Source organism: Stegostoma tigrinum, chromosome 19 (genome assembly GCF_030684315.1).
Source record: "Stegostoma tigrinum isolate sSteTig4 chromosome 19, sSteTig4.hap1, whole genome shotgun sequence".
In the NCBI taxonomy this organism is placed as follows: domain Eukaryota; kingdom Metazoa; phylum Chordata; class Chondrichthyes; order Orectolobiformes; family Stegostomatidae; genus Stegostoma; species Stegostoma tigrinum.
In genome coordinates, this window is record NC_081372.1 from 28,733,912 (window position 1) to 28,760,522 (window position 26,611).

The following is a 26,611-nucleotide window of genomic DNA, read 5'->3' on the forward strand; positions in this document are numbered from 1 at the left end:
AAATAAACACAAATGATGTAAGGCCTGTAGATAGTTTGTGTTTTTGGTCCTAATTAGTTTTATTTTCTTTCCATGATTGTATTTGTGCAGGATAGTTGCTATTCGATATTGATACTTAGGTGTAACGTTAATGGTAAGAAAAATCATGAGTATTCACAAATGCATAACACTATTCCATTACCTTTTTTTTGCTAATTGCTTACAGCAACAATTGTAATATTTCATATACACAATATACAATGGTGCAGAAAACTGATTCAGTAAAGACAACAATGTATTCTGACATTGGTATGCTGGTAGCACCATTGCTGTAGTATTCAAAAAGTGAATCTACATTCTGCAGCACCTTAGTACATATTTGTGCTTCAGGAAATGTACCTCAAAATCAACTGAGTGGTCTAGCAAAAGAACAAGCAACTTGCAAAACAATGTATTGAAGTCCTGCTATGAATGAAGAAACACTGAGATCTTAAGCTGTGGAATAGTGGAATTATTTTGATACTTCCAAATGTGTTGTGAGAGAATTTCATATATCTAGAGTCATTTCAAATATTGTCTGTGCAAAGTTATTACAATTGGTTCTGATTTTGTTTTGTTTCAAAATTCATTTTTAGGTTATCGCTATAACGATCTGGTTTCTCCACGGTACCTTAACATGATAGCTAATATTTCAGGCTGTACAACTCACAGACGTTCCCCTGACTGTGCAGATGTTTGTTTTCACCAAAAGTATAGAACACACGATGGTACTTGTAATAACCTGCAGCATCCAATGTGGGGAGCATCTCTGACTGCTTTTGAAAGACTTCTGAAGCCAGTCTATGAAAATGGATTTAACCTTCCCAGGGGCTCCAGTCTGCACCCAAAGGACAGTAGGTGCCCTCTTCCATTACCTCGTCTGGTATCCACAACAGTAGTTGGCACTGAAACTATCACTGCAGATGACCAGTATACTCATCTATTAATGCAATGGGGTCAATTTCTAGACCATGACTTGGATTTAACAGTGGCTGCACTAAGTATGTCTCGGTTTTCTGATGGAGAGCCATGCAACAAGTTCTGCACCAATGATCCTCCATGTTTTCCAATTTTAATCCCAGATGATGATCCTCGTGTGAGGAATGGCCGATGTATGTTCTTTGTGCGCTCCAGTCCTGTATGTGGCAGTGGAATGACCTCCTTGTTGATGAATTCAGTTTATCCAAGAGAACAGATTAATCACTTGACATCCTATATTGACGCTTCTAATGTTTATGGGAGCACAGAGCATGAGTCACGGGAGTTAAGGGATCTAACTAATCAACGTGGTCTATTAAAGGCCGGTCAGAATGTACCAAAATCTGGTAAACATTTGTTGCCTTTTGCGACAGGTCCACCAACTGAATGCATGAGGGATACAAATGAGAGTCCTATTCCTTGCTTCCTTGCAGGCGATCACAGATCCAATGAGCATATTGCATTGACAGCGATACACACACTGTGGTTCCGTGAACACAACCGAATTGCAACAGAGCTACTGAAGCTCAATCCACATTGGGATGGTGAGACCATCTATCATGAAGCACGCAAAATTGTTGCTGCACAAATGCAGCATATCACATATACACACTGGTTATCCAAAATTGTGGGAGATGTTGGAATGAAAATACTTGGTGACTATAAGGGCTACAATCCAAATATCAATGCAGGTATTGTCAATGCTTTCGCTACAGCAGCTTTTCGTTTCGGTCACACTCTCGTTAATCCAATTCTGTATCGATTGAATGAATCCTTCCAGCCAATTCCTGAAGGTCATCTTCCATTGCATAAAGCTTTCTTCTCACCATTCAGACTTATCCAGGAGGGTGGTATCGATCCACTTCTCCGTGGCCTTTTTGGCGTCCCTGGAAAAATGAGGGTTCCAACTGAACTTTTGAACTTGGAGCTCACAGAAAAGTTGTTCTCCATGGTGCATGCTGTTTCCTTGGATTTAGCAGCAATGAATATCCAACGTGGGCGTGATCATGGAATACCTCCATACAATGACTACAGGGTTTTCTGTAACCTCACATCTGCACAGAGTTTTGAAGATTTGAAAAATGAGATCAAGAACCCGGAGATTCGAGAAAAGCTAGAAAGGTAAACAGATAATAAAATAAAAGTACACTGTTCTGCTGGAATTTGTGTTGCTTATTTAAAATTCTGAGAAATAAGCAAAAAAATGTTAGTTTTGCTTTCCCTATTAAGCATCTTCAACAACCCCAAAGTTGCATACAGCATTACACTATATTGGGTCAGATTTGGAGTGCTTCATGGTTGATTAGTTCAGTTAATGGCACAGCTGTTTTGCAGTGCAGAGTGATGCTAACAGTATAAGTTCAATATCCTGACCAGCTGAGATTATAATGAAGGTCCTGCCTTCTCAACCTCACCTCTTGCCTGAGGCATAATCACCCTCTAGTTAAACTCACCACCAATTGTCTCTCTCTACTGAGAGAATGGGCCCTATGCTGTTATGATATGCTAATACCTACATACCTCTGCAACTATGCTGACTTTATCTTTATTGCGACCCAAACATAACGTTTCACATGAGTATCTCTTCCCATTTCCCATCTGGATTATCATTATTGTACCTCTGGGTGAAATGGTTCAAGTGGAGAAAACTATTGCTAGTTATTGCCCACTGATTGATGGTGACCACAAGTTGGACCTTCACTGCTCAAAACCTGTCACACTTTGGAAAGTGGAGTCTTTCAGATCACTGAATTCAAAACTATGTACAGCACGGAAAAAGTTATTGTCAGAGGATGTGGCATTCATCTGGTCCTGTCAACCAAAATTTACACGAGTCCCAAGCTATACAACTTTTAAAGTGACAAACGTTTGTAAATGATGGAATGGGAAAAATAAACACTACTTGATTCAGTGAGCCTGTTCTTTATTGTGACAACATGGCACTATATTTTGTTGTGAAAGTGCAATTTTATATTAAAGTATGTGAACTTCAGATTCATATAACTCAATACATTCTAAAATTGGATCTTCAATCTAGAATAAACAACCAAATAACTCTCATTAATAAAGGTCTGCAGTAATAATTTTAAAAGTCCCAAGGCAATTTGTGGTGAATATAGACACCAGTCAATCATCGAAAACCTATGAGATGTGTTTGGATACATTAATGAGCAGATGGTTTGGGAAGCTAGGTAGAGTGATGACATCATCCAAGTTCCAGAGAGTTTCCTGTGTGGTGGCTAAAATAGGTGAAGGTGTCTTAACAGGTCAAACAGAGACAACTCAAGATGCAAAGTTGAGGCGTTGGGGGTAAAGCCTTGGTAGAAGGTATAATTAAGGCCACGAGTATTGAGTTCAGTTTAGTATTCGGGGTTAGGAAAAATGATTGTAAATAGGAATACCTTGAACTGCAGATAATAGAATAATGGATGAGTTGGAATGTAACTGAGTAAGTCTTGGTTTGGTGACACAAAGAATTTTGTAAAAATTGATCCAGGAAGTGACAAACTGTGATAACATCTTCAGAAATGGTGACTCGAGTTAGGGGCAGATGTGAGCAACTTAATGTTGGCAAAGTTAGGCAACTGTTGGTGAAAAACATCAAGGGTAAGATAGACAAAATCGTTGCATACACTGTCATTTAATCAATAATAACAAAGCAAGGTTTGCTATTTAATAAACATTATTTCTGATTGGCCATTTGTTCAGGTTGGATAGTGAGCAGTATTTCTGATGTTTTTAATTATTTTACAAAAGGCTAACTTTACTACTGTTGTAGGTTATATAGGTCTCCACGGAATATAGATCTTTGGCCTGCCTTGATGGTAGAAGATTTGATACCTGGAACAAGAGTGGGACCTGTGCTATTGTGCCTGCTTAGCACTCAGTTCCGTAAACTAAGAGATGGAGACAGGTAAATGTACACATTATGTTGCCTAATCATCTGATAAAGTATATCATTTACATGTTTGGCACTGAAAAGTTGTTCTCAGTTGATTTTTTTTTAGTGCCGCTAGTAATTGATGGTTGGATTGCTATTCATTAGAGTTAATTGGAGGATTCGGGACCATGAGAAAACCTACACACGTTTAGTATGTTTGTTCATCAATTTCATTTAAAGCTGTGCTACTTCTATCTGCCATCTGCATTTTATATTTTATGTATTTTTGAAAGTTTGTTGACCATGTTGTGATAGTTGTGGAAGGTTATTGAAGGGATCAAAAACAAGGTGTAAAATATATGGGTGTGATCAGAGATAATGGGAACTGCAGATGCTGGAGAATCCAAGATAACAAAGTGTGGAGCTGGATGAACACAGCAGGCCAAGCAGCACCTCAGGAGCACAAAAGCTGATGTTTCGGGCCTAGACCATTCATCTGATGAAGGGTGCTGTGAGGCTGTAGTGCTAACCACTGAGCCACCGTGCTGCTCTTAGTCAAGTAGTAGACAAGGAGGAAGATGGTCTTCAATTATAAGAGGATATAATTGGATTGGTCAAACAGGCTGATCTGTGACAGATGGAATTTAAAACTTAAAAACATGAGGTGAGGTACTTTGAAAGAAGTAACAAGACAAGGGAGTATTCAATGAATAGCAGGACACTAGGAAGCTCAAAGGAACGTGGGACCATGGAATGCTTGTCCACAGATCCCTGAAGGCAGCAGGACAGGGTCATAGGGTCATTAAGAAGGCAAACAGGAAACTTGACTTTACGAGCTGTTGCATAGATTATAGCAACAGGAAGTTTAGGTTGGAGCTGTACAGGGTTTTGGTAAGCCTACAGCTGAAGTATTGTGTGCAGTTCTGGTCACCGCACTGTAGAATGGAGTTGATTATGTTAGTGAGGTTGCAGAGGAGATTCACCAGAACATTGTCCTGAGATGAACTAACTTAGCTTTGAAGAGGGCCTAGATAAACACGGGTTATCTTGTTTGGAGTGGAGAAGGTTGAGAGAGAACCTGATTGAGGTGTATGAGGGGCATGGACATGGTGGATAAAAAGAAGCTGTTCCCCTAACATTTTGTGTTTCAGGCACAAGAACACCCAGATCCATCTATGCTGCACTTTTTTGGAGTCTCTCTATTTAAAATAATTCTGTCTTTTTTAAAGTCATTCTGGGAGGTGGGTCTCACAGGCTAGGTCAGCATTTAATACCCCAGAGGGTAACTAAGAGTCAACCACATTGCTGTGTATCTGGTGTGACATGTAGGCCAAACCAGGTAAGGATGGCCGATTCCCTTCCCTGAAGGGTATTCATGAACCAAATGGGTTTTTCCAACTACTAGCAATGGTTTCATGGTCATCATTAGACTCTTAATTCTTGACTTTCATTCAATTCAAATTCTACCAACTGCCACTCAAAACTGGAATATTGCATGCTTTTCTGGATTATGAGTCCAGGCACTTAGCTATTGCTTTGCCCGTTCTTCCTACCGAATTACATGCCCTCACACCTTCCTATGTTAAACAACATCTGCCAAGCTTTGCCCATTCATTCAGCCTATCAATATTATCTTACAGATTCCTTATGTCCTCATCACAACATGCCCTCTCATCTATAAATTTGAATACAATACACTCTGCACCTCCTCTTCATCATTAGTATAGATAATAAATAATTGAAACGCTCATACAAATTCTTCTAGTACTTCACTAGTTTCGTCTTTCCAATCTGAAAAGGAACCATTTCAACCAACTCTCTGTATTTTAACCAATCCTCAATGCATCCTAATACATTCTCTCCAGTACCATGAGTTCCTAATTTGCACAATAATCTTTTGGGTATATGGACATGATATTGAAATCTAACAAGTTTCACTGGCAACTCCTTTGGACAGAGCATTCCTGGAGGGGTTATGTGATATTGATCAGACATATTGGAGTGCTGAGGAAGTCGGTAAAGCCCCCCAAACTATCTGAGCAAAGATCTCAGGAAGGAGAAACCTTCCTGGTCTGTGTGACTCCATGTTGACTTGTATGTTCCTTTCAAGGAAAGAAAAACATCTATTTATATCATTATTTTCACAACCACAAAATATCCCCAAATGCTTGATAGCCTTTTTAACAGTTGTATTGTAGGATTATCATTGAAAGTGCCCTTAGAAGAGTGTTGTGAGATAATAGGTTTCCATAATCTGATGAGATCCAAACTCATACACTAAATAAAAAAGTAGTTGGGTACGACCAGCAAATTCAAAGTCTTGACAGTGCCAACACAGCAGCTGAAAAATTGAACCGCTAATGTTTGTTTACTGCTTTGGATGTACCTCTGTACTTACCTCTGTACTTCAGGAAAAAAAATGGTTTTAAGATTCAGTATCACAATTTCACAATATCACAATGAAATTACCCATCATATCAATAGCGCCAGTGATTATCAGTGAGGTGAATAGTTGTTTCACTAGGATCTTTCACTAGGAATGGAGGCTTTTTAATCTAACAGTGTTAGTGATATTTTTGTGTTGTGTGAACTGTTGCATCAATGGGAAATCATTTGTATTTGCTCAGATTCTGGTATGAAAATCCAGGAGTGTTCACTCCAGCCCAGCTAACTCAGATAAAACAAGCCTCATTGGCACGAGTTATATGTGACAATGGAGACAATATCGAGCAGGTTCAACCAGATGTCTTCAGAGTGGCAAATTATCCTCAGGGCTTTGTTAGCTGCAAGGAAATTCCACAGATTGACCTCCGCATGTGGCAAGACTGCTGCGAAGGTAAGACTCGATAAAAGTGAACTCTCATCTCAATTACCACCTCATTGTAAAGTTCACCTGCAGTTTGCCTTGTGTGTTTCTGACTTCCCTGTAATAAAGTAAAGCTAACAGAGGCTGGGTGCTTTATTGGTTCTGCTGACGTGGTATCGTGAAGTGGTTGGACGTAAGCAAATAATGGTTCCGTACGTGGAGTTTTAGCAAGTCATTACATGACCGCTACATCATCCCTGGCAGTTCTCGCATGCAGTGGGGAAAAATATCTGTCTGACTGTCTTCTTCAGATCACCACAAGTACCCAAACTGAAGAGATTGAGGAAATTGTTTGTTGAGTAAAAGGAAGAATATTTTTAATTAATTAATTTAGAGGCAAGAACGGGCTAATTTAATGCCTGGTTTAGTTGTGAATAGCTTGTTTTGGCAAAAAAACACTCTTTATTTCTCCAGCCATTGTTGTTGGTATATTTGATGGTTTTTTGTATGTAAACAGAATTATGCCATCAGCAGTAAATAGCATGTTTGAGGAATATATGCCTAGTGTACGCCACACAGCCACTTGAAATGTTTTGAGATTGGCAGTGTTATCATCTCACAGAGTCTGGCAGGAATGTCTGAGATGATATGAAATTAGGAAATAGGCGACGATCATATCTTAATGAAGGGAAGGTTGGATGCACACTTGACAGGGTGTAGATGAAGAGGAGCTAGTAATCTGTCATTGGAGTTTGTGGAGTGAGTAGAACTAAAACTGATGAGAAAAGTATATCTCTGGAATCTCTACACTGTGTTTAACCTCTGGTGTTTAATAATCTGATATATAGCTCAAATCCAATCGCCCATCTTTTAGGAACGTAGGAACAGGAATTGGCCATTCAGCCCCTTGAGCCTGCTTCACCATTACTTAAGATCATGATGATCTGTGGCCTAGGCCAGCCTTAGGCCCATATCCCTTGATACTCTTTGCTTAGTAAATATTTGTCTTTCTCAGATGTAAATTTAACAATTGAATTATGAGCATTGACCACCTTTTACAACAGAGTTCCAAATCTCCAGTACTCTTTGCATGTAGACATGCATTCTAACATCTCTCCTGGATGGCCTAGTCCTAATTCGTAAATTCTAGAACCAGGCGCTATACTTCTCAACCAGTGGAAATACTTTATCTACCCTGTCCTACCCTGTTAATATCCTGAAGACCTTGATTAGATCATTCCTTAACCTTCTAAATATTAGCCTTGCAATGATTTGTCAACCTGTTTTGAAAATTTAAATCTGCTCCCTCTCACAAATCCTTAACAGTGTTTGTTTATTAGTTGGTTGAAGACCAGAATCACTAAGTTTATAAGCTAGAGTGAGTATCATGACAATGTTTTGGCAGCTTATGTTCTGTTTCTTTGGAAACAGGAACTGTACAGCACCTCCCTGGTGTCCAGTTACCTCTGACCATGGTCCTGCTGGAACTGTACCAAACTGAATGGGAATGGAATTCAGTTAATGCATTCTAGAAATTTCATACCAAATTCATATTTTGGAATAGAACACAATCACTGGCAGCATTGAGCTTGTGTAATTGGTTCAGCTTTTTTAACCCTCCTAAATTTTAGTGTGGCTGTTTAGTGTGATGATAAAGGATGTATTAAGTTCTGTTGGCAGAAAAAATGCTCTTAAAATGCACTGTGCATCTGAGTTAAAGAAAAAGAGCTCAGTTTTGCTGCTTTATCCAAAAGTATGTAAATCCCACTAATGATGAGGATTCAGACTGTAAAAAATAATAAAGTGCAAATAACATACTTAAATGGTTAAAACATTATGTTTGTTTATAATGCTTGCAAGAAAGTTCATTTCATTCCCTACAGAACAGTCAATTTCTTCCATCATGCGGTTGTATCAGGCAGCAGCTCATGTGTTCTTTCTGACTATGTTTCCTCCTCACATACAGCCCGAGTGCTGACAGTGTTACACTACCAAGAAACATTTATGACTTTAATAGAATAACTTGAAGGAATGTTGGAGCAATACTTGATTATACTACAGAGTAAACATTGGCTTGACAAGGTTTAAATTAAAACATTGTGTCAAGCTACAATCCCCAGTTTCAAATGTACACATGAGTTTGGACAAAGTGTCAGCTATTTGCTAGCTTTGTGGATGAAAGCCAAGTGGAAGATGGAGCAGATCCAGCTCAATGACATTTTTGCCTCCACCTAGTGGCAAGAGCAAAAATAGACTTGAGCACAGATGAATTTGAAGGAGCGCTGCCTTGAAAAAAAAATACTTAGTTCTGCCAAATGATACATTGGCAGAGAAATGCAGATTGTTTTTGTGAGTTCACATGATTTGTCTGTAACTTTTGTTACTGTTTTCCACTTTTCTCCCACTCCTATGAAAACAATATATGTCTCTTAAAACAAAGAGAAAAGCCAAGTTAACATTGGCCTCTTAGAGAAAGAGGCTAGGGGTTTGATAATGGGGAATAAGGAAATGGCAGAGGAGTTGAACAAATATCTGACATCATCCTCACAGTAGAAGACAATAATAGCATTCTAAAATTGTTAAATAGTTAAGGGTGAAGGTAGCTGAGGAAATAAATATAGCTGTCACTAGAGAACAAGCAATGGGGAAACTAATGGAGCTACAGATAAATACGTCCCCTGCACATGAGGGGATGCATCCCAGGATATTAAAGGAAGTGACTACAGAGATAATGGATACACTGGTAGTTATCTTTCCAGCATCCTTAGATTCTGGAATAGCCCCAGAGGATTGGAAATGTAACAGTTTTAGTTAAAGAGGGCAGCGGGAAGTAAAGCAGTTTCTATTGGACATTAACACAGTCTGATATTGGAAAGATGTAAGAGCAGAGCATTTAGAAATACACGATATGATCAAGCGGAGTCAGCATGGCTTCGTGAAGTGAAACCCTTCCTGGCACAAACTTGCTGGTATTCCTTGAAGATAAAACAAACAGGATAAAGGGCAAGCAATGGTCTTTGGATTTTCAGAGGGCAAAATTGATGAGGTACCACACATTCGACTACTTAATAAGATAAGACCCCTTGGTGTTGGAGAAGGTATATTACCACAGAAAGAGGACTGGCTAGCCAATAAAAGGCAAGAGTTGGGATGGGGGGTTGGGTATTTTCAGGATGGCAACATGTAACTAGTGGAGTGCTCCAGAGGTCAGATCTGGGACCAAAGTTAGTTGCAACAAATATTAATGTCTTGAATGAGCAAAGTACATGACGATTAGTCAAGTTTATAGATGACACAAAAATTGATCGGAAGGCAAGTTGTGAATTTACAGAGTCTGCAGAGAGATAGAGATCAGTTCAGCAAGTACGCAAAGACTTGGCAGATGGAGATCAAAGCAGAAAAAGTTAGTGAATCTGTGGGATTCTTTGCTGCAGAGGGCTGTCAAGGTTGGGTCATTAAGTAGAAGGCTGAAGTAGACAGATTTATAATCAATAAGGGAATTAAGTCAACTACTCTCTAAATTAAATGCACAAAAACATTAGATTTTTGCCAATCATGAAGAAAATTCTTGGAGCGAGTAATAGGCATTGCCATCTTAGAACTGGAACTGTTAGATGCTGATAATAACATTGTAATATTTTTGTTTGTCGAGACTGTACAACTCGGGGACAATTCAATACTCTGTCACAAAGCTTCCGTAACAAGCGTTCAGAGGAGTTCAGCTTCCCAGAATCCGACTCTGCAAATCACAAACGGGCAACCCAGCAAAGTGAGAGGTAACTGAAATGGCAGCCTTCAGTTGTGTTTCAGTAAAACTAAATTAATCCTATTTTCAAAATAGTTTTTGAGCAAAGCCTTTCTAGAAGAGAATTTAACTCTGTGTTCTGGCATGTCTCAATGCCAATGCTATATGAGTAATCAAATTAACTTCTGTGCTAGCCATGACTAATGATTTAACTAATGTTAAGTATTTACAACTTGCTGTCTTCTTGTAGAACATTTGTTATATAATGCCTTGTTTATCTTTAGTTCTATTTAGTTTCTTCTTTTCACTCAGTTGGTCATCATTTGTTTCAATTTTCATCCCCTTTATCCTGATATTTTAAAATAATATGCAAAATGACACTGTAGCACACATTTATCAACCAGGCAACTCTAGTTGGCACAACACAAAGAAAAAGTGTTATAGAAAGTTGGCATTGCAGCATTTCAGCCTTGCCTCCAGTCCATGTTTCTTGAATGACGATTGAGAGCATTGAAATTGTGATTTACAATGTGGTTTAAAACCTAATGGAAATCATCGTTTTGTATGTTGCATAATAAAATTGTTGAATTGTTACTAGTCGCAGGCAAGATCACAATAATTATCACAAATTGCAGTTAATTTGGTAACAACATTTTATTGCTTCACTGAATTGAAGGTAATTTATTTTTCCTAGAATTGCAAGGATAATATAGTATAGAAAGAAGCCATTCAGCCCAATTAGTTAATGCTGACATTTATACTCAACTCGCACAGTATGTCATTCTCCCATTTCCAAAGCTATTAACACAATCCTTTCCTCCCTCCTCCCTGACATCCATACCTAGCTTCCCTTTCATTTAACCATTTCCTGTGAAAGTGAGTTGCATATTGTTGCCACTTCAGAATTGTCTATTAAGACTTCTTGGTCACTATTTTATATTAATGACCACTGATTTTGCAATTAGAAATACTCTACTTCAAAACATTTCATGAAATTTTAAAAACTTCCAAGGTCACCCCTCAGCTTTCTCTTTCATTGATTAAAGAAATCCAGCCTATTTAACCTGTCCTGATGTGTAAACCCTGCATTTGTGACGTCTTTCCTGTATTTGTTTTTCTACCTTGTCCTCTGATTGATATCCCTTTACTTTTACAAGATAGCATCCAGAATTGTACATATGCTCCCTGAGTGGTCAAACTAACAAGAGTCTTACTCCACCTTCCCTACTTTTCAAGTCTAGCACATGAAAATGAAGACTTTTGGTTTGCTCTCAAATAATCTTATTAACCTAAGTCGCTTTTCTTAATGATTTGCATATTAGTACATTGAGATTTTTTTCATTCTTTTACCTCATTTAGTTTGTTACTCTCCAAGCAGTATGTGAGCTCCTGTTACTCTTAATAAAATGTATTTCTGATCTGGACTTGAAAGATTAGCTCTGTTTCTTTCTTTGCACATGCTGCCAGTTTTTCCAGCACTTTGTTTTTATTTCAGTTTTTACTTTGATACCTTGTATTTATCTGTGTTGGATTCATCAGCCAATTATAGCCCACTCTGCAAGTTTATCACTGTTCCCTCGTAACTTGTTCTAGTCTTCCTCAGCCAGGAGTATTCCACACCAGTAAAATCTGGGCCTGAACCTTTACTATTTTTGCACCATCCCTGGCCCTGCAAACTTGACCCAGGAGAAAATGCCATGGAAATTCAAATTTTTGTTCAAAGGACTGGATGGAGGGATTCCTGAGAGTTATAGCTGGCAACCCGGAAGTAATGTGGAAGCAGCTGATTGCGAAGAAGTCTGAACAAAGCCTTCCTCTGCTTACTGGCACTTTGTCCAAGACTGAATAAAATAAAAGAACAAAAAGATCCCTTTAACCTTCACCCAACAACACCCTATCTGTACCAACGCATGTCATTTGGTTGCCTCTACCCACCATTCAAAGTCCCTTTACCAAGCTCTGCACCTTCAACAACTCCCTCTTCCTTTATTTTCTCATCTTTAACCGCTCCTTACTTAGATCTAAAGTCCCCACCTGCTTCAAGAAGACCACCATCATCTCAGTACCTAAGAAAAATCATGCAATGTTCCTCATTGACCACCACCCAGTGGCTCTAACCTCCATAATTATGAAGTGCATTGAAAGATTAGTCATGGCTCACATCAACTACAGCCTAACAGATTACCCTAATCCCATTAGTTCGCCTACCTACGTAACAGATCCACAGCAGACACCATCTCCCTGGCCCTACACTCATCCCTGGAACATTTGGAGAACAAAGATACTCATGAGGTTGACTGAGCTCGGACTTTTTTCATTGGAGAAAAGGAGGAGGCGAGGGGACCTAATTGAGATATACAAGATAATGAGAGGCATAGATAGAGTTGATAGCCAGAGACTATTTCCCAGGGCAGAAATGGCTAACACGAGGGGTCATAGTTTTAGAGATAATGGGAACTGCAGATGCTGGAGATTCCAAGATAATAAAATGTGAGACTGGATGAACACAGCAGGCCAAGCAGCATCTCAGGAGCACAAAAGCTGACGTTTCGGGCCTAGACCCTTCATCAGAGAGTCATAGTTTTAAACTGGTTGGAGGAAAGTATAGAGGGGATGTCAGAGGCGGGTTCTTTACACAGAGAGTTGTGAGAGCATGGAATGCGTTGCCAGCAGCAGTTGTGGAAGCAAGGTCATTGGGGTCATTTCAGAGACTGCTGGACATGCATATGGTCACAGAAATTTGAGGGTGCATACATGAGGATCAATGGTCGGCATAACATCGTGGGCTGAAGGGCCTGTTCTGTGCTGTACTGTTCTATGTTCTATGTTCTATGTCAGGCTCCCATTTATTGACTGCAGCTCCACCTTCACCCATAATTCCAAACAAACACCTCTCCAGACTCCAAGTCTAGATCTCAGCTCCCCTTTCTATAACTGGATACTTGAATCCCTGACCAACAGACTGCAGTCAGTAAGAACTGGTGACAATGCCTCTTCCACGATAACCCTCAACACTGGTGCCCCACCAGGATGCATACTCAGTCCCTTGCTATACTCCTTACACATACATGTCCATGTAACCAAATTCTGCTGTAACTCTATTTATTGGTTTGCTGACAATACCACCGTTGTAGATCAGATCTCAAACAATGATAAGACAGAGTGCAGGAAAGAGATTTAGAGGTTAGTGGCACAGTGTAAAGACAATAATCTCTCCATCATGAACAAAATGAAAGAGCTGGCCTTTGCCTTCAGGGATTGGAGTGGAGGGCATGCCCCTATCTGCATTAATGGTGCTGAGGTGAAGATGGCCACGAGTGTCAAGGGAATGATGATGACCAACAATCTGTCCTGATCTGCCCACATTGATGCAGTGATCAAGAAAATACAATGTGTCCACTTCCTGTAGAGGTTAAGGAAATTTGCCATGTCCACAAGGACTCTTATCAATTTTTATAAATACACATAGAAAGCATCTTCTCTGGATGTATTGCAGTATTGTATGGCAACTGCTCCTCCCAAGACCGTAAGAAACTACAGAATGTTATGAACGCAACACAGTTTATCACACAAACCACACTTCCATCTACTGACTCCATCTACACTTCCCCCTGCCTCAGGAAAACAACCTACATAATCAAAGACCCCTTCCACCTCAGTTTATACTCTCTTCCATCCTCTTCTGTTGCACAGAAGATATAAAAGTTTGAATACATAGACAATCAGATTCAAGAACAGCTTCTTCCCTGCTGTTATCAGACTTTTGAATGGACTTCTTTACTGTCAATTCTGATCACTCTTCTCTGTGGCTGTAACACTCTACTCTGCACTCTGATATGCTACCTGACGCACTTCATATCATATGATATGATCTGCCTGTAGAGCATGCAAAACAACACTTTCCACTGTATCTCAGTGCATGTGAGAAGAATAAATCAAATCGAACAGTATATCAAATCAAATTTGACACATATGTTATTCTCATCTCTCTCCACCTCTCCACTCACAACACAGATGGTAAGTGCAGTGTTTGGTGGCAAACCTTCTGCATTTGGGCCTGGAGAGCCAGTTCCACAATGACAGTGTCTCTCCATCATTGTGAGAACTGACGTCTTTGTGTCATCAGCAAATTTAGAAGTTAAGCTTTTGATTCCACATCTAAATTGGTTTAATTTATAAAGACAGAGATTGCAGTACTGATCGTCTGAGACCCCAATCCCTATTTTCTGCCATATTAAATACCCACTGTTTGTCATATATCCTTTCCTTTCTGTATTGAAGTCATTTAGCTATCTATTCACTTACTTGTCCCCTGACTCCACATGTTCTAACCACATTCATTGATCTGTTATGTGACACATTATTGAAGGGCTTTTGAGAATCTTGATAAATTGCATCTACTGTGTTACGTTTGTCTTTGTTACTGCTTCAGCATTACATTTTTGGTCTCTATATGTCTTCTTATTTTCCCTTTCAATAAAGGATTCAGTTATATTTTCCTAGCATCAATGCTAAGGCTGTTTCTTGCTCTGTCGCGTTTCTTAAATAGCAATACTACATTCGGTATCAAGGAGAGGGTTAAAATAAGATATGCAGCATTTACGGTTTCTTTATAGCAAGGGTTTTTAAATATTGAATATCACAATGAAAGTTGAATATCAAACCATTTTGTCCACTATTTGTTTGTAAGTCTGAATCTCTGGTATATCGTGCAAACCAACGATTTTTTTGACACTATTATTGTCCGTGAAACATACAGCACTTAATGATCTAAAGTCTCATAAATCCTCCACACCTTCAATTTCTGTCCTGACCTTGCCAAAAACTAGTGACACATTGAAGCAAGCATTGTAATTTAAATCTAAAATGAAAATGAGGATTGTACTCCTTGGGCAGGACTGGTCAGCAGTAGAACTTTTGATACCTGAATCTTGAAATGCCTTTTGTTTAAAAATATTTTGTTTTAATAATGAAAATCCTTTGATGCATCATCAGGAAAGAGAGGAGTGAGGCTGAAAGCCCACTTTAGTGTCTTTGCCTCCAATGCCCATACTTGATGCACACTTCGTAACATTATACCTCTCCCATAGAACTAATGGCATTTCTCTGCCGTTTTATCAGAATTGATCTTTTATCAGAACTGAGAAAAATTTGATAAATAATTGGTTTTGAGCAAGTGAAAGGAGACCTGGGGTGTAGGGAAGATCTGTAATAAGGTGTAAAGAAGAGAGTAAATGATGAAAAGGATCCTGGTACAAAGCCAAATGGAATGGAAATGGAACAAGATGCTGCTTGGCCTGCTGTGTTCATCCAGCTCCACACTTTGTTATCTCAACAAACTAAGTCTAAGGCATTTTCTGTTTTTACTCATTCTTCCAACCAAAATGTACCACAACACGGTTAGCCATATTGAAATTAATTTAAAATTATTATGCAAAATGTGCATGCTTCTTTATTTTTAAACTAATAAATTAGGATACCTATATTCTAAGAAGAAGTTATTGGAATAATGAATTCTGAATATTACCTTGCAATCACTGTTCCAAATTTAATCCAGTTCCTAAAAGGTGAAACTGATTTTGAGATAGCAGCAGTAATGCTGTAATGAAATAAATCACAGTTCAAATCCAACAACTAAAGCAGAAAAGACTAAAGCCACTTCGACTGAAGAAAAATCACAAATTAGTTTTGTTAAAATACCAGAGAAGTAAGGACAGATATTAGCAACAACTACATGTATATTCATGTGTGACTTAATTCAAACACTGATCTTGTTACATAAATCAGTTAATGCTAAAATAATTAATGGAGAAATGCTGTAAGAACATGTTAATTTTTTCTGTTTAACGTTGTCAACAGTAAATTCTAGGCTGCAGCGACCCGGAAATACAAATGTGTAATTTATAAATTAGGACGAAGATTACCCAAAGTGCCTCTCTTCCTGTTCCATATAATACAAAAGTAATCAGTTGGCATCAAGCCCAGTTCTTTTAATTTATATCATGTTTCTGATGTATTCTCAGTTTTGAGATATGTTATATGGCCATTTTTTTTAAGAGATGGGAAAGTTCAGGAAAAGGTTTCCAACTCCTCTTCTCTACAACATGACAATTGTGGAGCTGAACTGGAAAACCTAAGGAGAAAGGTGGGTTTGTAATACACTCGGGAATTCTGTAAAATATACGACTGTTTAAACTTTACATGCAGGATCTAAAATACCTTGCATACACTTATTTACACTTATACCTTAGTTACACTTTATAATCATACGGAGACAAAAAGAGCGGTAGATTCTATAATCCAAGGTAGTCTAACAGGAGTGTGGAAGACCACAGCAGGCTAGGAGCAGCTGGAGGAAAGGAGCATTCAATGTGTTGGGTATGACCCTTCTTCAGGACTGGATGGGGAGGTATGGGGAGCTGCAGATAAAGGGGTTGGTGGTGAAGGGGTCAGGGTGGAATGGTGGTGATAGGTAGACACTAGTGGTAGGTACAACTTTGTGGAAGGGAAACTCAGTAGGTGGAATGGAAGGGAGAAGGTGGGGCTGGAAGGGGAGCCGGGGGATGGGTGGCAAGATTATTTGAAATTGGAGAAATCAATGTTGAGTCCTCTGGTCCGTAGGGTACCCAGGCGGAAGATAAGGTGTTGTTCTTCAAATTTGCATTCCAAGTCACTGCAACCCTGGAGGAGACCGAGAATGGACAGGTTGGAGGGGGAGTGGAACAAGGAGTTGAAATGGGTGGTGACTAGGAGGTTAGGATTGCCTTTACAGGCCAGGTGAAGATGCAGGGTGAAAAAGCCATCTAGTCTACGTTTGGTCTCACCGACGTAGAGAAGACCACATCAGGAGCACCAGATGCTATAGACTAGGTTGAGGAGGTGCAGCTGAAGCTCTGTCTGACTTGGAAGAGCTGTTTAGGGCCCTGATTGGAGGTGAGGGTGATGGTGTGTGGGTATGTGTTGTACCTTTTACAGTTACAGGGTTACGGTTATGTTTATCTTCCGCCCTGGGCACTCCTCCAATGCACCACCGCCATCCCCCCACCCCCCATCTTTATCTGCAGCTTCCCCTAACCCTGCATCCAGTCCTGAGGAAGGGTAATACCCAAAACATTGACTGCTCCTTTCCTCCAGATGCATCTTGGCCTGCTGTGTTCTTCTAGCCTCCTGTTTGTCTATAATTATATAGACCACTTTTCTTGTAAATTACTTTTGTTGATTACCAAAGTGAGATGTTTTGTGACGTGTAAGTTGGCATCAGGCATTCTCAGTGAAGCTCTCTTGCTTTGCCTCCTGTTACAAGCTGCTTGGAGACTGATAACTCTTAAGGTATTTAAACATATTGGGACCAATCTAAAGGGTCAAGATTTAAAGTTTTAATATTTTTACTGAAACAAATAAACTAAAAGCAATATTAATTAAACATTACCTAGTTGGCAACTAATACTCTAAACTACAGAAAAGATAACTATTATTAATGTTTTAACATGATCCCACACCACATACCATAGAATTGATCACTATGGAAAATAGTCCACAATCCAGTAGGATCAGAAATCCTCATTTCTTCAAGTTGAAACATCAAATGATGATCAAAAGGTGCATCTCTCGTGTTTAGGAGACTTCTCACACTGACGGTCAATAGTAAGGTCCACTGTGGTGACTTCTCCTCTTGGTCTCTCCAGAGTACATCTTCCAGAGTCTTCAGAGTACATAATTTGCAACTCTTCTTTCAGAGACTGTCCTCTTTCCCACACCCTAGTGGAAATTGGCAAAGTATTTCTCCATTCTATTGACCACACCAACAACAGTATTTTGAGACCATCCATGCTGTCCCCCTCTCTTACTGTCCAAATACTCAGAGACCAAAAGTCTGTCTCTGCTTAATCCGGTTGCTCTTACTTCTGTTTTAAAGTGTGAATATTTTGCATCTTTGCTCTCAGTAAATTTAAACCTAGTCCTAATCTCCACTTTCCTTGAATTAAAGAGACATTCCAAAACATTAATTATCTTGTCTTCTTGCATAAAACCTTGCATTCACAACACAGTCATAATGGCAACTGTGGCAGAATGTTCTTTACAGAACAAGTTATGTTTTCCCAATTCCAACATTATTTTTTCATGCAGACCCACCAGATTGAGATTGTTGGTTTGCCCTAAATGTGACTAAAGTTGTATTTACATTTGCCATTAAAAAGTTGACATTGTCACATTTAATTTAGGAACTGAAAATCTAAGGAGAAAACAAGATCTGTTTGCCAACAGTCTGCACTGGAATGCATCTAAGCTAAATAAACTGTTGGACGTTTCATAAGGTTCTGGTTGTTTATTTTCATTATATTTCACCAAAAATCAGCCATCCAGCACAAAACTTCGATTTCAAATGCAAATCAAATTTGATGATCTTTCACATTGCTTTAAAAGAAATGCAAATAACCCTTGCAGTATAGGACTTGAGTATTGCTGAGAAAAGACAAGTTTTGCTGAAGCTTTGCACACATCAGAATGATCAGCAAGAATGCTGATTCAAGGGGGACAACTAGCGTTTGTCCTGTATGACAGGACAGTATGGATTGGTCAGTGAGTGGGCTCTGATTGGTAAAGCCTTTGCTGTGAAGTATGTTTCTGTTAATGCTGATTGACAGTAAACTACCAGAGTTTATTTAAATTTAAAACCGGGCAGGTTGACTCTGACAGGTCAGGACACTGTACTTCAAAATGAACCAGCAAATGCTGGGAGTCTTGATAACCAACAATCTGTTCTGTCCACCCAAGTGGATGTGACAGTCAAGAAAGCACAACAATGCCTCTATTTCCTCAGGAGGGTGAGGAAATTCAGCACGTCCACAATGACTCGTACCAATTTTTATTGACACACAATAGAAAGCATCCTTTCTGGGTGCATCACAGCTTGGTATAGCAAACCAAGACCGCAAGAAACTACAGAAAGTCATGAACCCAGCCCAGTACATCTCGCAAACCAGCCTTCCATCCATTGACTCCATCTATATTTCCCAATGGCTCAGGAAAGCAACCAACATAATCCAAGATTCCTCCCACCCCAGTTATACTCTCTTCCACCCTCATCCATTAGGCAGAAGATTTAAACGGAAGAACAGATTCAGGAATAGCTTCTTCCCTAGTGTTATCAGACTTTTGAATGGATCTCTCAAATGTTGATGTTGATCTTTCTCTGCACCTTCTCTGCAGCTGTAACACTGTACTCTGCACTCTGTTTGCTACATGATGCACTCTGCCAGTATAGCATGCAAAACAAATGTTTTCACTGCAATTCAACAATAATAAATCAAATCAAAATGGCTGGCATTTATCACATGCACGATAGGATTCATCTTGATGGTTCACTGCACTGCACATATAACAGCCGCCCAAGACATGTACGAGTGATTACTCTGTACCACTGTCTTGTCGGTGTTGGTTCTGTACAATGTGAACTGACCAAATGATAAGTTGCTACAACCAGCTTTCAGCAGGTTTTCTCCGTATACAATAAGGATTCCTTCACATTTGTGAAGGCCATACAAAACTTCACATCAATAACAATGCAATGTCTATGTGTGCATTTGACAGCACTACCCTTTTCAGCAGTAGATCACTCAAGGAAGCCACAGTTGCCTGTACTGCAGCATTATTGACTGATGATCTAGATCCACCATGATTGCATCAATCAGTATTTGTGTTACTTGTAAACTCAGCAACTTGCACTGCTGAGTTCATTTCAAAACCATTTATGCTCAAATTGATGGTGCTGCCATGGGATCCTAACTAGACAAGGCTCTCTCAAATATCTCTGTTGGGTTCCACTAAAAACATTTTTTTTCAATGAAATGACATATAAATAACTATTGCTTGCATTTTTCCAAGATTTAGAGGTTTGTTTTCTATATTTGATCTCACAGCTGCATATAAGAATTTTCTCACATGTTTTTATAGGCTCTAAATTGCAGTCAAATTGATGTTTAAAGTGGAACCATCAAATGATGCTCTACAGCTGTTTCACTTCAACAAAGTAGGTGACAGCCATTTGCTAGTGCATTTCTCAGGGCAGAACCCTTACCAATCAGTCAACCTGCCTGATTTAAAACTTAAACAAGACGTGCAACTTAACAGTCAAGCATGGTCAAGGTGTATTCACCATTGCAACATCCCTGTCAATTAGAGCTCACTTGTCAGTCAATGGACACTCTCCTGTTAACAGAATAAATGTTACTTTTCACCTTGAATTGGTACTATTTATTAACTATCCCAATTAGTGCAAGTCAAAAAGTTTCATCAAAGTGTCTTTCTTTCACCTGAAAAAAAATTGCACAACAAACTGGCCCCACCCACAAAACTGGCAATGCCTCAAATCAAATTATTCACCTTGCCATTTTTCTGTCAATTTTATCTGTTTGTAGATCTTCAAGGAGGCTGTTAATTTTAGATGTGCTTTCTTAACCCAACTGTACAAGTAGGCACACTTTAAAAATCTTTTAATAATTTACTAAGAAACTGACTAATGTATCCAGTAAACAATTGTCATTTTATCATTTTCAGTGACTTAACATTAAGTTACTTAATGAACTGGACATTAAAGTGTTTAATTTTTATGAACCCATTTTCAGTTATTACAATAAGTCTCACTAAATTACCACATTTACATTTAACAAGAAATATATTCCTAATGCAATTTTTTTATAATTACATTCTATTACACTGGTTCACAGCAGATTTTGTGTTTCAATGAAATGCAAATGAGTTTTGGCTAAAGTTCAGAAAAAGCTCTTCTCAAAATGCACATAATTTTGACCCCAATTTGCAACTGGATTGCCAATGACACCCAAAGTGAAAACTGCTACCCATTATGTTAATTACCTGCATATACCTGCTCTCCCCAGCTTAACCTATTTCATCTGTCAGTTCAGCCACAAAAATAAATTCTCTTTTCAAATTTTACCCAGAGTATTGACATTAGGTCTACATTACTTCATGGAAGCCACACCCTGACCTCATATAAAGCTTGTTCTGACTTCTCCCAAAGGAGCAAGCTACTGCTTGCTATGCTGAATTTGAAGTACTTTTTCTGGTTTTAATTTCAAGTGCATATAACTGAGGTTGAAAGCAGTTAATTATTTTGCCTGCAGTACAGATTATATTTAGCCCAAAGCTAATATAAATATGTAACAGAGCAACCAGCTGCATCACAATGGTCTTTTCATGGCCGTGTATTCCCTTGTATGCCGAAAATTACATGATTCTTAAGCGACTCTTCGAGAAGGCTTCTAATCATAGTTCACTCTGAGAAAGGGTGGGGTTTTGCAGTACAACACAGTACTGTACATTCAGCTTTATTTGCAATCATTAGTATTATCTTTATTTTTAAAAGCAGAGTTCTGTTTATTTTGAGCTGAAATTGAGTTTATGAACAAGTGCAGCTATAGTGTGTAACTGACCCTGGCTTGCAATAAACCTTGGCCATACGCATCAGGGCAAGCCTTAATTCGATCCTTTGTCTTCAGGCTGATTGATCCCAAGTAAGATTGGTTGACAATGTGGAGGGAGAAAGTAAGCCTCGGCTCATGTAATGTGAATTAAATTTCTGGTTAATGGTGTTAATATAACTCGAAGAAAGTTGGTGCTTCTGAAAGTATAGGAAAATCAAGGCAAGTAGTTTGTCAATGTGAACTTTTTAAACTACATTTATATTTCTTTGTATAGATAGAAAAGCTTGAAGCTCATTTGAAATTAACAGGCTGCATTGACAAAGCGGGGAACATAAGGCGTGAAGGTGAACATTGGCAAACAGATTCATGCACATTGTGCCATTGTAAGGTAGGAAGTGAAATTCTGAAAGATATAAAATGATCAAACCAGCCATTATTTCATTAAGCATAACTCCAGATTAGTATGATTGTTTTCTATCTGTGTTCTCAATGTTACAAAAGTTGTTTAAGTAGAAATTGGGCAGCATGTATAAATGGTGATCAATTTTCTACCATGCTTGCAGCACAATTCATGCGAACAATGAGGTGATTCAGTTGGAGGTTATTTATCAAGATGGAAGTTAACTTAATGCTGTAGAACAAGGGAAATTTCCACTACTCAATTAGAACCGAAAACACACGTATATCAAACAGATATTTAGTCATTTGTTTTAGAATGTTTTAATTGAAATGAATGGATTCTTCAACCTCTTGATTTACTCATAAGCACATACAAAATGTAGTGCTCATTTTCAAATTGTATAATGCTAATGTTAATGGCTGACGGTACTGCCACTTAAAACTGTAGTTTTCATCAGATAGACATTTCACGGGAATACATTTAGATTGTTGATATGGTAGTGAAATGATTGTTACTGCACTTGTCATTTGGAGGCTGATGTGAATAACTCAGAGAATGCAAATTCAAAGCTTGCTTTGGCAGTATGAGAGTTTGAGTTTGATTTTAAAGAATCTTGAAATAAAATGTACTAATTAATTGCCCTCTGAGATGGCCAGAAACAGTCAGCTTCACCTAGGGATGGACAATAAAAGTTGTCCTTGCCAGACTTGATACACCCAGAGAATAATTGAAAACTTCTTTCTAAATTCTCCTCAAAGTCAACTTAATTCATGTCTGATTTCTTCATTAATCAGGAGGGAAAGGGTCTCAGAGAGGAGGAAACAGGGGCTTGTGAGAGGGCTAAAAACCAGGAAACCTGGAGGATCAGAAGATTGGCAGGATCAACAGGGTGGGAGAATGGAGTGCAGGGTTAGATAGACTGGCAAGAAGAAGGGAGGGCTGACTTGGAACATAAGACAGGAGTTGCAGTCTCCATGTGGCCCTTTGAGCCTGCTCCACCATTCAATAAAAACCTGGCTAAGTTGGTTACGGTCTCGTCTCCACTTTCCTGTTTCCACCCCATAACTGTTGACACCTTTGTCTATCAAAAATCCATGTAACTAAGTTTTGAATAAATTTAAAGACCCAGCCACCACTACTTTCTGGAGAAGAGCATTCTACACTCTGTCATTCACTTTATGAGTTGTTATTCTCCATTTCAGTGTCTTCAGTGTCTTATCCTCAGACTGTATCCCCAAGCTTCTACATTCCCCAGTATCCACCCTATCAACTCCCCTTAAGATCGTGCATATTTTAATAAGATCATCTTGTATTCTTCTAAACACCAGTGGTTTCCACTACCTTCAACATTCTCTCCCTCCACCACTGACATACGGTGGTAGTAGTTTGTGTTGTTTACAGAATGCAATGAACCAGTTTATCCAGGTCCAACTGTTAGTATGTTCCTTAAAAAGCACCTTCCATGCCTGCTATCTCTACTACTGAGTAAAAGAAAGGTATGGGAACAACATCACCTGCAGGTTTCCCTCCTTACCTTGTACTATCCTGACTTGGAATGATATCACTGTTCCTTCACCGTTGCTGGGTCAAAATCTGGAACACACCTCCTCACAGTATTGTATGCATGCCTGCAGCAAAGGGATGGCAATGAGTCGAGAAAGCAGCTTGCCACCACCTTCACAGGGATAACTGGGAGTGGCAAATAAATGTTGCCCAAGCCAGCAATGTTTATTAAAAAAATAGTACGGCATATGCTAATTAATATATAAAAAGCAAGGTTAGACTTGGGGCTGAATTATTAATCAGGGATTGGTAACCTGACACAAGGATGAACATAATGCCATCCTTAGAAGTGAGTTCAGGGGGAGTTGGAGGAGCCATTTGATCAAGCACAAGGATGTGGCACAGTGCTCCTGCTACCGTACTGAGTCCACAATCAACCCTTCTATGAGAAGTTTAAATATCAGCCTTCCTATTCAGAGGACAACTGAAGATTTCATTCACTGCCACTGATATCAACCAGCAGCAGTGGGGGACTGATCGTCTGTGAGGCTGCCCAGCTAAACTTATTGGTGGAGGGGTAACACATGGAAAACCGCACCCTTCTCTTGCTTTGGCCTTCACTCCCCTCCCGACCTTCCTTTGCTCCCAACCACCCACATTTGCCCACCCTTGCTGAGTGCCACCCACAAAGCAACCCCCATCCCATTGTGGGTGCTGTAAATCAGGAAGAAAAACAGAAGTTGCTCGAAAAGCTCAGCAGGTCTGGCAGCAAATCTGTGAGGAGAAAATCAGAGTTAACATTTTGGGTCCAGTGATCTTTCCTGAGAACAGACCTATCCCATCTATGCTCATCTCTAACTGGGGATCCTTGCAGGCCAAATTTTACTTTAAATTCCACCCATGGGGACTAGTTCCAGGTCCAAAGCCCACATAACGTGCTTTAGTCATGCTCATTGCCATTTTTCAAAGCCAATGAAAGGGTCTGGGAATGGGGTTACCATCTGGGATTGACGGCAGCCTCCCTGCACCAGAGAAATGATAGCTGGTGGTGCCAGCAACTGAGTGAAGATGTAAACAGCAAGTGACAAGGCTGGGTTTTTTTTTGTTTCTTTAAAATCACACAGCAACCCAGCCATGCTCCTGGAGTGGAGATCAGGGAATGGATTATAGTAGCAGTTGTGGCCCAGCAGCTATTGTGTGTGCTGGAAGGGTCACTAGCATGAAAAATCCTTGCGTCCCTTGCCTGCTGTCCCATCACGTTGGCCTGAGTATGGGCTGCCATATTGCCAAGTGGAAATCTTAGTCAATATGGGAACAAGGCACTGCAATAAATCAAGGTAACCTACATCCATTTTGCTGAGATGACTGCTGTCAAATTGGCTCACGCTTGGGAATATGGTGGAGTACCAGCACTGAGGCTGGTGGTGCCAGATTGTGTACTCAACCACCACTCTAAACCTGATCCTGGTTGATTTTTGTTCTTCATTGGCTTATGTGTAATCTTTTTAATAACTCTTGATTATTACAGGATACAGAGACCAAATGTGTGGTGATAACCTGCCCCCAGAACTGCAAGAACCCAGTTAAGAAGCAAGACGAATGTTGTCCTGTCTGCGAGAAGTGACACCAGTAAAGATGGCCAGTAAAAAAAAACAAAAATCAACAGATCATATCATCTCTGTTGACATCAGGCACTGAATACATCTGTGATTGTTTGAAATATTCTGCATTTTTATTACAGTTCATCTCTACTCTCTTCCCCACCACCTTGCAAACATTGGCCAGAGGCTTGGTCTTCATGGTCAACATGGACATATTGACTGTTAATTTGAAGTAGTCCCAGTCTCTCAACTTTTCTCTCATGGCTGCCAGTTACAAAGTGCACTGTTTTAAAGAAACATATCCTCTTTACAGTGAATATCACATTGGGATTCCTGCAAACACAACATTTTTAACGATGCAAACTTCAAGGTGCTTCATAGTTACCTCAGAATAAGGGATTTCTCATCACTGTGGTGCTAAATATTTTGTTTTTATCATTTAGAAAGATATTACGTATTTGATTTTATACATTGTACCAAATTTTAAATTTGTTGGACTTGTTGCTATGTATACACTGTTACATTTGCTCATCAGTTGGAGCTTCAATGATTTATATCATTGAAGATATAACTTGTTCCACCAGAGTTGAAAGGTGAATACTCTTAAAATTTCCCAGTAATGTTTTTAGCGATTATGCCCCATTTCTTAGGCTAAGTGTCATCAACCTCACTACCAACTACAGTATGTTGTAAGAACTGGCCCGCATTATGATGTGTATTGATTAAGTTGGCTGCTTTAAGTATGTGGTGAATTTTCTGTGGGTCCTTCACCATCCATCACATGATGAAAATTCGAGTGATGTGAGCCTTGATATTTCCCTCAAATTAATTCTTTATTTTCATGAATTATGTTCCTAATGGTGAAGGCACAAAGCAATGAACACAAAGTTGAAAATATATCCTTCACTGATATAATGTATAAATAAGAGAATCATTTGTCCTGGTCCCAGGTTTAAGGGTCTCTTTGAGTTTTTTTTTTCTGTTGCCAGCAACAACCATGCCTGGTACCAGCTCAAAAGCATTTAATTTTAGTGTATGGAAAGTCACAGCAGTGTGTCTGTCCTGTCCCCATCCCCAGCTTGCTCTTGGAAAGTTACCCCAATGGCTTGTACCTGTTTTCACTGCTCATCATGTTGTAATTTCACTTGTGTATGAAGTGAAACTTTCTACATGACACTGTATGTACTTTGCCACTCTGGAAAAAAAAGTCTTCAATTAAAAACACATGTATTTTT

At 39.2% G+C, this 26,611-nt stretch overlaps 1 protein-coding gene across 1 annotated transcript in view; it reads left to right on the plus strand.

Annotated features, from left to right (window-relative positions):
• Positions 1 to 26,611, plus strand: part of LOC125461566 (peroxidasin homolog) — a 183,985-nt gene extending 157,374 nt beyond the window's left edge. The window contains exons 17-23 of the mRNA XM_048550487.2: positions 615 to 2,118; positions 3,776 to 3,910; positions 6,505 to 6,713; positions 10,336 to 10,459; positions 16,486 to 16,573; positions 22,147 to 22,260; positions 25,304 to 26,611. Coding sequence (XP_048406444.1) covers positions 615 to 2,118; positions 3,776 to 3,910; positions 6,505 to 6,713; positions 10,336 to 10,459; positions 16,486 to 16,573; positions 22,147 to 22,260; positions 25,304 to 25,399 — 2,270 coding nt within the window. The 3' untranslated portion in view covers positions 25,400 to 26,611. The remainder of the gene's footprint in view (positions 1 to 614; positions 2,119 to 3,775; positions 3,911 to 6,504; positions 6,714 to 10,335; positions 10,460 to 16,485; positions 16,574 to 22,146; positions 22,261 to 25,303) is intronic.